The sequence below is a fragment of the Stylophora pistillata genome, chromosome 8, assembly GCF_964205215.1.
Source record: "Stylophora pistillata chromosome 8, jaStyPist1.2, whole genome shotgun sequence".
In the NCBI taxonomy this organism is placed as follows: Eukaryota; Metazoa; Cnidaria; class Anthozoa; order Scleractinia; family Pocilloporidae; genus Stylophora; species Stylophora pistillata.
This window is the reverse complement of record NC_142526.1, coordinates 15,702,603-15,717,842: the sequence shown is the minus strand read 5'-3', so window position 1 is coordinate 15,717,842 and position 15,240 is coordinate 15,702,603. Positions and strand designations below refer to the sequence as shown.

The window sequence follows — 15,240 nt, the reverse complement described above, 5'->3', positions numbered from 1 at the left end:
ATTATAGCAATGGTGGGATTCTCTTACAGTATGTACACCTTGGTGCTGAATGGGGTCAGTACTTTTATAAACATTATGCAATTTTGAATAACCTAACATTATGCATTTTTTAGAAAGCTATAAAGTCGCCAGTTAGAGGCGTGGGTTGTACAACCGAAAACAATGGAAAACTTTTCACAATGGTTGAAAAGATTGTTATTGCAAAAAGCAAGATACCAGAATCTGCCATTCGTCTTAGTGCATGCACTTTGTATCACAACCCTCGACACCCCGGTGAACATCTTGTTCTTGTCTGTCTTTGTCTATCAAAAGCTAATAGCCCTGAAAGTAATTTTCATTTCAAATATTTTTTCCTTCACTGTTTTGCTGCAATAAATGGATTAACAGATTCAAGAATGCACCTATTACTGTTAAAACAAAATTGGTGCCAAACTCAAATAGCAATTCATGAGAAATTATATTTATCAAAGAAAAGTTAACCAATGCAACTGCTTTCTGAAACAGATGTCTGTTGGAAAAATTGTGCTGAAATCTCTAGACGTCATCACAATTGCTGTTCCACCTGCTTTACCTGCAGCAATGTCGGTGGGGATTGTCTATGCACTTCAGAGGTTAAAGAAAAAACAGATCTACTGTATCAATCCATCAAGGTGCATGTAATCTCTGTTGTAGAAACAATAATAGAATTGCGGTATTTTTCTATCAAAGAAATTAGGTAAATTCAGATAAAGATGAAATAGATAAGGAATAGGAATCGTTTCCATTATTCCCTCCAACTAATACAATCAAGTCATGATAACTCGAATCTGCGAGAGGAATTGAAAAGTGTTTTAAGTTATTGAGAGTTTGAGTTGTTGGGGGTTGAGAATGCTTTATAATTTCTCTAATGTATGATCCTTTTGTATGATCCAAGTAAGATGTACATGTAAGACTGATAAGGTTCACTCCCTTTGATACTAACGATCATAATTATGATGTTGTGCTTGCTTTGATTTAGAATCAGTGTATGTGGAAAACTCAAGCTGTTCTGTTTTGATAAGGTGAGGTGGCAAAGGAAGAATAAGGTAAATTTATATCACTGCATTACTTTGATTGCTAAAATGAAATGAAATTAGCTAGGACTGCACTTAAAACCTCAGAGGGCAAAACTATCTTGTTTAGAAATGCCAAAACCAACCGGAGGTCCGCTATTTGAGCCTGATGACGAGGAGAACCAGTCGATTTAATGGTGCGAAATTAAAATGACATTCCCACACGATCAAAAGAAGAGGCCATGCTCATCTAAAGATCTTTGGTACATCATATTTTCCTTGCAATTAGGACACTTGCAATACACATTTATGGTTTGATTACATCTACCATTCAATAGATATACAGCTTCTCTGATGTTCATGTATTTACTGTTTTACTGCAGACTGGAACATTAACAGAAGATGGTTTGAATCTACTGGGAGTATTGCCAGTGCATTCTGCAGGGTATGTTTGCTGTATAATATAATTCAGTTTCATCAACTAGGTTCATGATTTAAATTGGCCACCGTTAAGAGTTTCTAAAGCTGATGTTTCGAGCGTCAGCGTTAGCGCTCTGACGAGGGGGTAAAGTTCCAAATGTCAGCTGCAGAAGCTCTTTACCGTAGCCAATCTACATTAGGGACTTTCAGCAGTCAGGACGGCAACGCCACGGAAGACGTCGATTAAAAAACGAGTTTCTACTTTTAGTTAGAATTTCGAAAATGGCTGGATGCGTTTACCGTCTCATAGGGCGCCAGACCTCAAACTCAACATAATGCATAAAAGCGTTGAGTTCCAAATGTAAATTAAAATAATTTACCGCCGCGGTTTAGCTTCACAGACGACGCAAATTTTTGGTGATTTCATGTTGTTGTTTTGCTAAGGACGGCTAAAAAATGTACAAAGTTTGAAAACGCACGTGCTGGGCTATTGTTCTGCCAATTAGATCTATTGTTTTTCCACGTTCTCGTTGCCGTAGCCGTCGTGGTTTGCTTAAAGTCCCTGTTGTTTTGCATAGGACGGCTAAGAAATGTACAAAGTTTCAAAACGCACGTGCTGAGCTATTGTTCTGCCAATTAGATCTCTTGTTTTTCCACGTCCTCGTTGCCGTCGCCGTCGTGGTTGCTTAAGGTCCCTTTTATCAACTCAGTTAAGGAAACCAAATTTTCTTGAAATACACCCCGCCACCGACGCAGCACCACAGTTTCTAAGAAACTTACCCCCTTCATTTTTTGTACTAGCTTTATGTGTGGTTGCAGATGTCCCAGTTATTGGAGTTTTTCTTTTTAATCCTTGCTTTTCTGTAAAATACCAGAAGTTTTCTTTTCACCTCCATTTAGAGTGAAAGGCCTAAACCTGTGTAACCCAATATTGTGAAAGTTATAGTCACCTGGTGCAAAACAGCATACTGACAATTGTAGTATGGATATATGTGAATGCTGCTTAGTAAATTGTTTTGTTTTAGATTTGGTAGAGTGGCTCCAGGTGCAAAAAATATTCCGCAAGGGCCGATATTAGCTGCGATGGCAACTTGTCATTCTTTGACAATGATTGATGGCAGATTGAGTGGTGATCCTCTGGATCTGAAGATGTTTGAAGCAACTGACTGGGTACTGTATTTATAGTACCATTTTTATATTTGTATTTGAATGAGATAAATAGATTAAAACTTTAAGTCGCCAGTAAACAGAACTGAGTGCAGTAAAAATCCCCAGTGAAAGTCATGTTGAGTGTATTGTTTGGTTCATTTTCTTAGATAAAGTTAAGAAAATTTGCCACCTAATTTTCCAACAGTTGTATAGTCTTTTTCTATATTGTGCAGCAGTTTCGATCCCTTTTTTCTTCGATAAGTTGCGGCCCCTATGACTACTGTGACTACCAAAACAGCGGTACAATTCTTAAATTCGACCTACAGAGGGGAAAAAAAAAAAGGCCCTACAGGACCTCCAAAGAGGTAGTAGATCACAGGTTTTATTGGTCTTATTGAAACCCTTTTGGAATGAAAACACCAACCAATCCTAATGATTTCCTAGAGCTCACCTACCTGAAGTTTTAGGTGATTAGCGATTAGGTGAGGCGATTAGGAAGGCGATTAGGAAGGCGATTAGGTGAGGCAGGTCAATAAGTTTTGCTGGTCCATGGACCAACCCAATGGACCTGGCCCTGTGCTTCCAAACCTGACTTGTGACGGACTACCTTGAAAGACTTCAGAGGTCATTAAACAATGGAAATCAAAACGTATATGATGCAATTATAACAAACCAATACCACCAATAAATACAAAGTGTTCATGATAAAATTTCAAGCAAAGGTCAACAATTTTCCCACCAATCTAAATTGTTGCCTTAACCAAACTAAGGGAGGCTAGAGAGGAACTCCACGTCCCACTACATAATCCATTCCTTTATACAGAGGCTACCGTAGAAGATCTACATGTAAAACTGAGCTAATCGACCCTTGATCAGCTTACGAAGCTTACACAGTGCAAAGGAAGAACCACTGGAGAATAGCATATATTTTTATTTTTGGGTCGAGAGTGGGATTGTTGATTTTCCTATACAAATCCTCATCGTTTACGTACTGCACAACACAACATACTTGCATGAATACAGAGGCTGTTTGCGAGCTTAGGCTATCTGTGCTGCAGGATTGCCATTTCTTGTTTCACCCCTGTATGAACCGAATGCATTATAGATTAATTTTTGCAAGCCTTAATTTGTATGCGGGAATGAGTACTGCAAAATACTCTACTTCAGTTCTATATTGGCTATAGACATGTATTAAAGCAGTGCTTTTGAAAAGAGTACCTCACCACAGGAGAAGATCATGCTTTCCGAACTGCAAAAGCTGAAAACTATACAGAGTCTTGCTGACTGGCCAACATGCAACGTTTTGGTTGCGCTGTTATGTTCATCTCCTGGCTTATCTAATTACTCCACAGTTGTCTATCAATCGTCAAAAGCAGACAAAAAATAAAAACCAGGAAACATTGGTGGCTGCGAAAAACAAACCATGCCGCGAGAGTAAATCCTGACGCATCAAATTCGAAGCTTGGCTCGAGGGAGCAAGCTCTCTTTTAACTTGTTAATTAATAATGGTAATTGAACTGAGTGGAGTGCAATTTGTATAGGTAATCGCATTGGGCCGAGTAAAATTAAGGATTGATATCACGCGTGTTTTCGGAAGTTGCTGAAATTTCTGCAACTTCCGAAAACACAAGTGATATTAATCCTTAATTTTACGAGGAACCATGTGATTACTTGTTTATAATACAAGGGGCAAAATGTTTTCTTAATGATCTCGCGCAAAACGGGACGCCATTGTTACAAAACAAACAGAAATTTCTTCGCTCCGACGAAGGGCAAACGCTCGAAACGTCAGCTTTTGTAATCGTTACGGCGGCCAATTTACCATTTCAACTTTGTTGATATATCCAAGAAATTTCTTTACCTTGGCAGCCGTTGCTAAGCGATTTTCAGCCAATTATTTTCAAGTAATTTTGCCCGGGGCAATTACAAAAATTAAGAAAAAATACCCTCTGTATTGACCAATCACAATTCAGTAATTTTGCCCCTAAAATGATAAGGGCTGAAATCATCCGCGTGATTTGAAATCACAAGTATGATTTCAGACCAAAATTGCACGACACGAGGTTCAATTACCACTTTATTACATCCATTTTGAAATCGCCCAAATACAGAACTTGGTCAATTCAAATATTTTATTGATGCAGTACTGAGCCGGTTTTTAAATAAAAAGCGGAACCGGAAACGCTTTTACATCTTATTTTGTATGCAAAACAGAAAGACTGACGTCATGTGTCAAAAATTCAGTCAAGCGTAGCAAAAGAAAGACAAGTTTCATTCAAGAAATTCAAGAAGTCCTCAATAACTCAGAAAAATAGTGAAGCGTTAAAGTTCAATCCTCGTCGTCTGACTCAATGATGTAAGCCCTTCGTTTCTTCTGTGGTTGGGGTGGAGAATTCTGACTGTCTCTGGAGAAGAAATTGAAGGTGCAGCCTGTGTAATTTTGCGATGGAACGGGAGCAGCACAACTGAAGGCTTCCATGCGGTACTGCGGAGACGCAGTGGAAAACGTGGTTGAAATCCTGAAAATTCAGCTGGCTGAAAACCAGGATTGGAGCCCATGGCCTGATGCATTTGGCCTTGTTGTTGGACGTGATAAATAGGAACCAGAGGTGTTCGTTTATGTTGGACTGCAATCTCTTGATTTGAGGCTGGATTTGCAGTGTTTTGGCGGGAGACTTCGCTTGCCCGATTTTCGTTTGACACTTCTTTATATCCACTGATAATGTGAGACAGTTCTTTCCTGTGATTCTCGTCTATTTCATCGTAGTCGTCTAACGAAGATTCACGTGCATGGCCTGTTATTTCACAGATGATATTGCGCGGTTGACCAGACTTCTTCAGTTTGATACCAATGTTTTCCTCATGCTGTGGTTCGTCAGTTTCTTATTCGTCCTGAGACAGGAGGCCATGGATTTAATTAAATTGCCGATGGTGATTTGTCCCATTCGAACTTTGGTGTACCAAACATCTGCTGATTTAGGACGATTTATGATGCTTAAAAAGATAGAGTGGCCCTGTGTTCTTCATTCCTTCGGGTCGCTTGGACAACCAAAGTTTGAACAGCCGCACTGGATCGCTTTTTCCGCCATCGGTGCTAAACATTGCTTGTGGTGGTATTCTTCGCCTGATGGTGAGACCACCGCTCCGTGTTTTAGTGGGACCTTCCCTGAACTCAACAACTTTAGTTCCATCTTCTCGCTGTCTTATAATTGCGTCTTCCACGTATGCATCGTAGTGTTCTTGGCGACCACGAAATCCCAGTTGTTCCGTCAAATTTTTAAAGTTGACATTGGTCAAGACCTTCCATTAAAATCACCCAACTGACCTTTTTCTCACAGGGCTGACTCTTCTTCAGATGTGATTGGCTGAGCTTTGTTGGGTCTCTTTCCCTTTCCTTGTTGACGCAGGGAAATTGCTTTCGCATTGAGGATTTCTCGTGAGGAGTGAAACTCCCTCGATTGCACGATGCTCAATGGATAGTTCTTCTCCTTCAGATACCGTTCTATGGCACTCTGCATGATTTTAAGGGATTCTGGCTCGTAATCATCTCCGTCCTTTTTTCTTACTTCAGCGTAAAACTTACTCAGGACCTTGTCAAGTTCTTCAGGCGCCACTGTTTCGATGGAGACATATTCAAGATTGCGGCATTGACACCAGCTTCTGAAAACATTCATCCATTGTTTTGTGGAGCGGGACGTATTTTTATTGGAAGTGACAGACTTAAGCTCATGTATTTCATCGCTTGAAATGATAGGAAATCTTGCAACATCCAACTCTTGTAGTGGCTTTTGATTTTCTTCGTTTGTTGTTGACTCGGTAGACTCGGGATCGCGCGGATTTTGAGCTTGAGAAGGTACAAAATCGTCAAAATATTCACCAAAATGTAGACAAAAAGTGGGAAAGTCCCTGGCATGTTGGTCTTCAGCCTGAAGGATCTCACTGTCATCATTCAAAAACTGGAAGAAATTAAACTCATCCATTTTGGGGGGGAAGAAATAAGAGTTTTGGAAACAAAAGTTGCAAAATTTGCCAAATGATACTCTTTGTTTTTCAGTTTCATGCAATTTGATTGGTCACTTTAAACAAGCCTTGAAATCTGATTGGTTGTTTGTTTTAAGTGTAAATTCCTCATTGGCTGGAAAAAAGATGCGATTTAGAGCAAAAAATGGTGCGATTTGGGAATAAATCGCACCAATTAGAGCCAATCAGATTACAGGGACCACCAGTGATTTTAAAATGGATGTAATAAAGGCGATAATGTGAGGATCGTACGTATGGAGCGCGGCGTTGGAAGAGAATGTCAAACACGTTTCCAAATTGCAACATCGGGCAGCTTCTGTTATCCATGATGCTGACATGGGAGATAGGAGTGAAGTCTTATTTAGATAAGGCTCAATTGACTATCGCTTAAGGACGAATTAAGTTTCCTAAAATGCAAACTGATACGTACATGTAGGCTTATTAAGGAGATCGACGGTCCGAGTTGAATAAAACATACCCAGTAATGCCAGTTGTTATAGGAACTCTAACTTAATGTGCCTCCGGTAAAACAGAAGAGAGAAACGGAATTGGGCAGGACTTTCCAAGGGCAAAGCTCTGGAAAATTATTGTTTTTAGTATACGCAAAGAGGATGCCGTTAGTTCTTTCAGTTCTGTCACAAGAAAAAAGGAGCTTTTAGCATAGTATTATGGGGGTCTTAATTAATGACATAGGTATATGATGTAAACTTGCATGTTTATGTGACTGTCTGTTCTTTATTAGTGAAAGCGCGTGCCTTCTCACATAATTTTTAAACTAGAAGAAAAATATAGTAAAATGCTTTTAAGCTGTTTTCATTTCGTCTGGACCATTAGAAGAATCAGGGTATCAGCAATCACAATAGTGGGAAAATTCATGAACTTTGGGTAAATAGAATCTTGCACACACTCTTCACAAGTTGGTGATGTTTGATCATTGTATCCAAGAAAGTTTTATTTTTTTCACGAACATCAGACAAAGAAACTCTCCATCTCTGCAAGGAATCGAAACCCAGACCTGCATATTCTGGGCTTTGATTCTCTACCACTGAGCCACAGAAAAATATGCAGTAAGCATTGCTATCATTAAGTTCAAAGGTGACATGCCCCCCAAAAACAGTAAGGATAAGCAAAGTCAAAAAATTTTTTTTTAACTCAGTTAAAAATAAAGGAGGTCATTACTTGTCTTGACATGTGCTATTAACAGCTTTACTATAGCGCGATTTATTTTATCTACAAGGTCTTTTTATGACACATGTAGTTCATTAAAACCTCCAACTGAGGTTTTGTTACGTGAGCTACATACATACATCACCTTTATTTCACCTCGGATTTACAAAAGTAGCTGTATAGCTAATTTCTCCGAGAAAGAGAAAAAGAAAAAATTAAGTAAATGAGTAAAAATAGAATCGTATATTATATACAGTACTTTACACTACTATTTACATAAGTAGCAATTGCATTTATGTTCAAAGGAAATTTAATGTTCGAAAGAAATTTGACATATTTTAGTTCTAAACTCTTTCAACGACGTCAATGACCTCAGGTCCTCTGTTAGTTTGTTCCACATGTTTGCAGAATTGTATCTGAAGGAGTGAAGATCATAAGTGGTTGTATTGACATATGGGATAACAAGTTTCCTTGATCCTCGTAGGTTGCATTCAGTACTCATTTGAAAAAGACCTCGTATGTACTTCGGTATCGTTTCGAACTGAATTGTCTTAAAAACTATTTTCATCATGTCTTGGCACCTAATACTATACAGATCACTAGAATTAATTTTGCTCAGTAGCTCCTGGTAGTGCAGAGACTTCTCCTACAGAACAATCTTGAGCGCCCTTTTGTTCAGATGCTCTAATTTATTTCCATTTCGAGCCCCGCAAAAGTGCCAAACTGCTGAGCAATATCTAGAATATGGAACAATAAAGGCCTTGTAAAGTTTACATTTCACATCCGTCGGTACTATTTTTCGAATACGGGAAATTACATTAATTTGATTGCTGACCTTTGTACAAATGTTTTTAACGTGGCTGTTGAACTGCAGATTCTTGTCAATGTTCACTCCTAAGAGGTCAATATCATCTTTTACCGGAATATTGGTGTCATTGACTGTAAAACTGAAGGTGTAGTTTTTATCCCTAAAATCATTGCTTGATATTTGCCAGGATTTGTAATCATGCCATTTATACCAAACCATTGGTCAGCTTCGAGGAGTTGGCATTGAAGTTTCATTTCTAACTTCACTGAATCTTTATAAGAGGCATAAATTTGCCCATCATCAGCATAATCGATACAGACTCCTTTCAGGAACTAAAAGCGATCATTCATGAATACATTTAAGAAAAGGGGTCCAAGGACGGATCCCTGAGGTACTCCTTTTATAACCGGCAGCCAAGAAGAAAACTTGTCGCCTACTTTTACTCTCTGCGATCTTCCAGACAAATAACTTCGCAATAGAGCAATGCCATGTTCGGCTACCCCGTACGCCTTCAACTTAGCTAGCAGCAACTTGTGTGGTACACAGTCAAAGGCCTTGGAAAGGTCAAAAGATATCACAGCAACGAGTTTTTTATTATCTAAGCCAGCCCTCCAATCTTCTGTTAGACGCAGCAGTGTGGTCTCCCAGTTATAATTCTTGGGATATGCAGAAATGCAGTCAGACAATATGTCTTTGAAATATACCGATAATTGGTCAGACAAGACTCTCTCATAGATGTTATTTAAAATTGGTAGTACCGTCACCGTTCGATAATTCTTCTTGTAGAGCTCATCTTTTTTAAATAGCGGGCTCGTAAAGACTCTTGTGAATGTTGCATTTTACCGATTGTTAATGTTGTGAATGATACAAGTGCCCACACTCTATACGACGGTGGTGTCCATATTTCCAGTTCTCTTAAATTTGCTTTGTTAAGGAGGGCGAGTTTGTGGTCGTTATCTTATCCATGGTGAAGCGAATGGAAGCTATAACGGTTGTTATGATACTTCAAAAATCTTTCAACATCTCTGTGATTCAAGATGCTAAAGATGTCATCTTTTCTTTTACTGTGGTCCATGCAAATTGATTTAGTCGCAAGTGGAAATACTGAGGAGCAAGTGCCTTCCACTATCTCTCTCTGTACCCTCAAGAGAGTAGTAAAAATATTTCTTTGGTTAAAACGTAGATAATCTCCTGTTAATTGGACCAGTATTTACCTCGGTGTAAAATTACCTTTTTTCACTGCAGATTCTCGAGGAGCCAGGAGAAGACAATACAAAGTTTGACAATATAGTTCCCACAATTGTTAAACCCAAAACTGCTGAAGAGTTCATTGTTGAGTATGCTTTGAAAGGGCATGTAAGTAACGTCTTATTACCCATTCAGAATCCTACTAGGGGTTTTCTAGCAGATGGAAAACCTTTTAATAAGTTTTACTGAATTTTATAGTATGGCTTATCATAAATTTTGATTGATTTTATTTCCCTCAATCTAGACTCCTTATGAAATAGCTGTCGTTCGACAGTTTCCATTTTCTTCAGATCTGCAGCGTATGAGTGTTGTGTGTCGTACGCTTGGTGCCCCCAATATGGATGTTTATGTGAAAGGTGCTCCAGAGACGATTACAACTCTGTGCCAACCACAAACAGGTTTGTGTCGGTAAATGCACACTGACAGTCATTGCCTGCTCTCCAAATGATCAAGTCATTCTTGATTCTTGTTAAAGCGAAATCTTTTGCGATATAATAAATCCTTTATTGACCAAGCTTGTTCGGTCAAGATGGCTTTATATTAGCCTGGTTTTTTTTTTTTTTGCGTTTTTATGGAACTATAAAAGAACTCGGCCAATATCCAGCCATCTTGACATCACGCTTGGTCAAAAACGCTTACTTATTATGGCTTAGGCTTGTGGGATATAACGCGCTCTCTGATTGGTAGAGAGAGAGAGAGAGAGAGAGAGATCATAGCAGGGCATTACACAGCGGTAATGCCCGCGGACCGATGAAGGATTATGCAAATTGAAAGGGCACAAAATGTTTAATGAGTACCGCAGCGGTTCTTGTCGCTTTTTGAAAATTCGAGCGCATGAAAACGATGAAGGCCGATTAACAGTCAGAAAGAGTAGACTCAATTTAATACCTAGAGAATGTGCTGGAAGGGATAAGGTAAACAAACAAGAATACATTCAAGCTCACATCTAATACAGGAAACCGCCCGGTTGAAATTCTTGCTCTCCAATCCTCTTCGTGCTTGCACTGACCCTTTATGGCGTGGCATATGGGGAGGCTGGTGCAGGTATTGCATACGCTTAGGGATGGTCTGGCAAGGAAAGACCACAAATCAACCACTTCATTTGCAGGGATGATCTCAAATTATATGCTAAGTCAGATAGATGTTATTGTACAAACAGTCCAATTACGTGTCCACCGAATTCATCTTTATGGTGATGATGAAACGTGGGCGGCCGGATGATTGTGCAATCCTTTGTTGTCTATAGACCACACGTTCGTAATGTGTTGATTTGTGGCCAGTTCGTAAACATTCTGATGTTGTTCTACTGGTGGCTCTGTTGAAAAAAATAATTCCATTAAGACTCGTTCAGTCGTGAAGTCGTTTTTCAGGATTCACCGTGTGGCGACCATTGACCACTGGAATGATTCTCAGTATAGAACCTAAAATTCCAGACCCTCGTCATCTCTTGTATCTCTAACTGCCCAATAATTTTAGGTCAGGGGCTTAACCGCTTCGCTGTTAGGAGGCTAAAAAGTCTTATGCGCTCGCTCATTTTGATTCCAAGCAGTGTTTGTTCTCTAACTGCCCCATTCTATTACATTGCCGGTTAGGATTGTCCCTGGTGGGCCGGATTGAGGCTAAACATCCAGGCAGATAGTTATGTCCAGCAAGACATATTGTTGCGATACAGCTGTTGGTGTCGAACCATGTACATTCAAGGACACTAAAGATGATCGACGAACGTAATGCTTGCCAGCCAATGATTTCGACAAATGTGCATCATTTTTGCCAATGAAATCCTTCTCATTCATGCCACTGACTTCCTTTTCCCGGCTGTTAGAGACCTTGGAAAGAAAACCAGACAAAATATCCTGCATACTACGAAGATAGGAATGTCGATAGATGATGCCTAGGCCCAGTGATGATAAAAGTTAAGATGACAAATTTCGACAAAAATGTGATGCTTATGCGAGTGATGCTGTAATTGAAGATGGTGGCATATTTGGATTAAAAAAAAAATTAGTACTCTCAATGGGATTCGAACCGGTTACCTTTCCATGAGTACTTCGGACCCCAACATTTTCTTCGAAACTGTAGTTAAAATAATTAGCCCTTGAAAGGGGTACTTTGTATTTAAATGAAACTGATTGTGATGGTTCATGTTAGAAAAAGCCTAACATTTGTCAAATTTCTTGGTTAGTTCCAGGAGATTTCACTAATATACTGCAGCATTATACCATGAAAGGTTACAGAGTGTTGGGTTTGGCATGGAAACCATTGGATTCTAAACTGTCATGGCATCAGGTCCAAAGAGTTACACGGTAATGACGTAGTAAGGGTTACTAAGCGTTAAAAAATGTCAATACTGAGCGTACAGATAAAGCTATTGAGGTGCTAAATGTTGTTTAATGTTTGAAATTTAAGATTAGAATTTGTTATCTCATTTTGAGCATGAAATTTATCTTCAAGGAAATAGTTACCACAATTGAACTATCTTTGACTCAGAAAATAAAATATGCGTCCTGTGTGCTAAAGTAGGAATTACTTGTTACTAATGCACCGAGTAGAGTCCAATTCGGTCCGTAATCATACGGGTGGATAACAAAATCAGAAAATCGCGAAGGAGGAGTCGGATTTGTCAATCAAGAGTATGATAAGAGACAGAACTGGACGAGATAAAGCCCTGTTACCAATTAAGAGCGTGTCTCCGTAATTTCCGACCACTCGAAATTGGTTCAAAAATAAATCTTACCTTAAACTTTGCATGTGGATACGGAAACCATTGCCTATCATCGGAACAAAAGTGATTTCCCTCTGATTTCAAAAGTTTTTATTTTTGAGCAATTTTCCGCACCTAGATCGAATCGTGAAATTGACATCATTTGGGTACACAAAATGAGCATGCTTTGTTAGGATCTCACGCTGTCAAAAATGATTCAATATGGGAAATATTTTGGAATACAACAGTTTAATACATCAACTTTTCAAGTGTGATCACAACGGTAGAGTATCGTGATAAATGTAAACACTGTCGTCACGTTAAGTATGCCACTACTCGACTAGGCGGAAAAGGTGTACTTTTTAAATTGCGATTTCTCCGTACTGGGACAAAACTAGATATCAGGAGTTGTACACACTTAACAACCGTGCATGAGAGCACCATATTCCGTAAAAATATCCATGGCTATTATGGCAGGAAAAAAATAAAGCGAAGTGGAAATGTGAGATTTTCACATACCTGTACGGCGCTGCTTTCGGTAATTTGCATTCGCAATTATCCACAATGAATCACAAAATAATCGCAAATGAACAGCTCAGTGCACTTACTAATACTGTAGAATGTCTATAAGTCAGGTTTTATTGTCCGAAGGTCCAAGGATTGCAAGCATTTCTTTCCGGGTACGAGTCTGTAGAATTTAGGTCATTCACGCTGGCGGAGTGACGATTCAGCGGCATCGGGTATTTGTATTCTAGCACTGTAATCCCGTCCAGCTTCTAACTTTAAAGCCATGCTGAGAACAATATCCCCTAAAATACACGGCTTTATCCGAAATTTGCCGGTTATTTGTAAGAAATCGAGTGACATTCATCGTGACATTCATCTCTTTGATAAACAACCCAGTGGCTTCGATTGCATGAGAAACTAGACAGCCTCGGGCCAGGGGGGGCGGTCACTGGAGACAACCGCATTCTGTGACCAGTTCTATCTTTGCAACAGAGTCTTGTTTTCTGTCCTTCGATGTGTAAGGTATCTCATAATCAAGAATTTCCTTGAGAATTGTATTATTCAGTTTCAGGAGTTTTCGCTCAGTAGCATATTCAAACATTGAAAGTATTGTTGGGGGGTTTTTGCCACTCGCTTGGCTGAATTAACGAGAGGTGCCAAGACTCTATACTTTTCTTCTTTTATTCTCCTCTATTGCTGCTTCTGCTATTGCTATTTTTCCTCTTTTTTTTTTTTGGCAAGGAGTGCCCTCGTATTTAATGCAAAAATCACATGTTTGGGTTAGCTGACCGTGGGAGTTTCCATGGTGTATTCGTTGTTTTGCAAAGGGGGGAAATTGGGTGGCTCGCTCCGAAGCACTTGGCGAGCACCAAAGAACCAATTAAACGCCAATGATCGAGCTGCATACGAGAATCACGCGCTCAAAACAGGATCTTAGTGTGGGTAAAACTCAAGGTCAGTTTTACTAACCCAAACATGACCACCTATGAAACTAATCCTTCTCAACCATAACAAGCGATTAAAATGTCTAGCACGAGAAGAAGGAAATCCGCGAACTGCGCCAAGTTCAAGCACGCACTAAAAATAAAAGATCAAAACTATAAATTTATCAAAGTAACACGTAGGCGTAAAAAGGCGAGACTCATCAAAACAAAAGGTAAACCTAAAAATACTCGAAATAGCAATCCTTTAAAATACTCTACAACAGTGCCATAGAGAATGGGGTGTTTCAAACCAATGTGCGCATGGATAGAGTTTAGAAGCTCTACTTCATCTTCAAATTCTTCCCACTCAACTCCCGCTACCTCCTCTTCTTCTGAAGGTGTTGAATGTTTTCGAGTGGACCCCAGCCTGGAGAAGAAGCTTTTTATTTGGCTTTCTTTTAGCCATTCCTCCCTTGAGAAAAGTCTCCTTAGAATGATTAGGTAAGCAACATATGGCAATCTGCGGTCTTTCCTTACACTTAGGTAGCACGGAAAGCCGTAAAACTCTTGAACAAAAGCTCATCTTTCAAACCGGCAGTCTAAATTCCACAGGGATCAACAAACGCTTTTCATTCCACTAATTTGTTCGTGTTTTTCTCGTTGCCATGTTCCCACTAATAACGTAGCACCATTTTCTGCCTTTAAAAGCACACACAACCCACAATTCCTCTATTCGCTCCGACGAAGGGCTAACGCTCGAAACGTCAGCTTTTGTAATCGTTACGATGGCCAATTTACCATTTCAACTTTGTTGATATATCCAAATCTTTTGGAGTCAGTTTGTTACCAGTCGCTATCCCAAAGTCAAACTTTGTCGTTGGATAGGCCTTTACATGCTCTGCAAAACAGACATTCCCTGAACTTGTTGCCAACGCCCATCCTTCACACAATTCTGAGAAACTGCCAAACAGTAGGTCCTCTTGATTTGCTGTGTCTTCAAATTGGTGTTGGTAGAAAACTGCTTAGCCCAGTCTCTTCTTAGGGAATCATAAAAATTTTCAGCAACTGAATTAAGATTTGATTTTACAAATGGAAACAACTTCGGTGGTCAGATTTCAACTTGAAAGCCACCGAGTCTGAGATGCTTGTGGGACACCTTGATATATACGATAACAGCACAAAATATTGATTTACCGCTGCGTCAAGTGCCAAGCAAATTTATATATCGAATTCTGTAATACACATGTGCCACAATACATTGAAATA

The 15,240-nt window shown here is 39.4% G+C and overlaps 1 protein-coding gene and 1 pseudogene across 5 annotated transcripts in view; one reads left to right on the top strand and one right to left on the bottom strand.

Moving 5' to 3' along the window:
• LOC111321493 (polyamine-transporting ATPase 13A3) overlaps positions 1-15,240 on the top strand; it is a 97,201-nt gene that overhangs the window by 56,669 nt on the left and 25,292 nt on the right. For 4 of the 5 annotated variants that reach the window (XR_015990736.1, XM_022924388.2, XM_088730589.1 and 1 more), the window contains 8 exons: positions 8-54; positions 505-650; positions 998-1,064; positions 1,415-1,476; positions 2,477-2,621; positions 9,841-9,951; positions 10,088-10,241; positions 12,026-12,146. Coding sequence is in view for 4 of the 5 variants with exons in the window: in XM_022924388.2 (XP_022780123.1) it covers positions 8-54; positions 505-650; positions 998-1,064; positions 1,415-1,476; positions 2,477-2,621; positions 9,841-9,951; positions 10,088-10,241; positions 12,026-12,146 (853 nt within the window). In the remaining variant the exon portion in view is untranslated. The remainder of the gene's footprint in view (positions 1-7; positions 55-504; positions 651-997; positions 1,065-1,414; positions 1,477-2,476; positions 2,622-9,840; positions 9,952-10,087; positions 10,242-12,025; positions 12,147-15,240) is intronic. The other variant, XM_022924390.2, reaches the window with a different exon arrangement.
• Positions 4,923-6,580, bottom strand: LOC148725188 (uncharacterized protein KIAA1958-like; annotated as a pseudogene).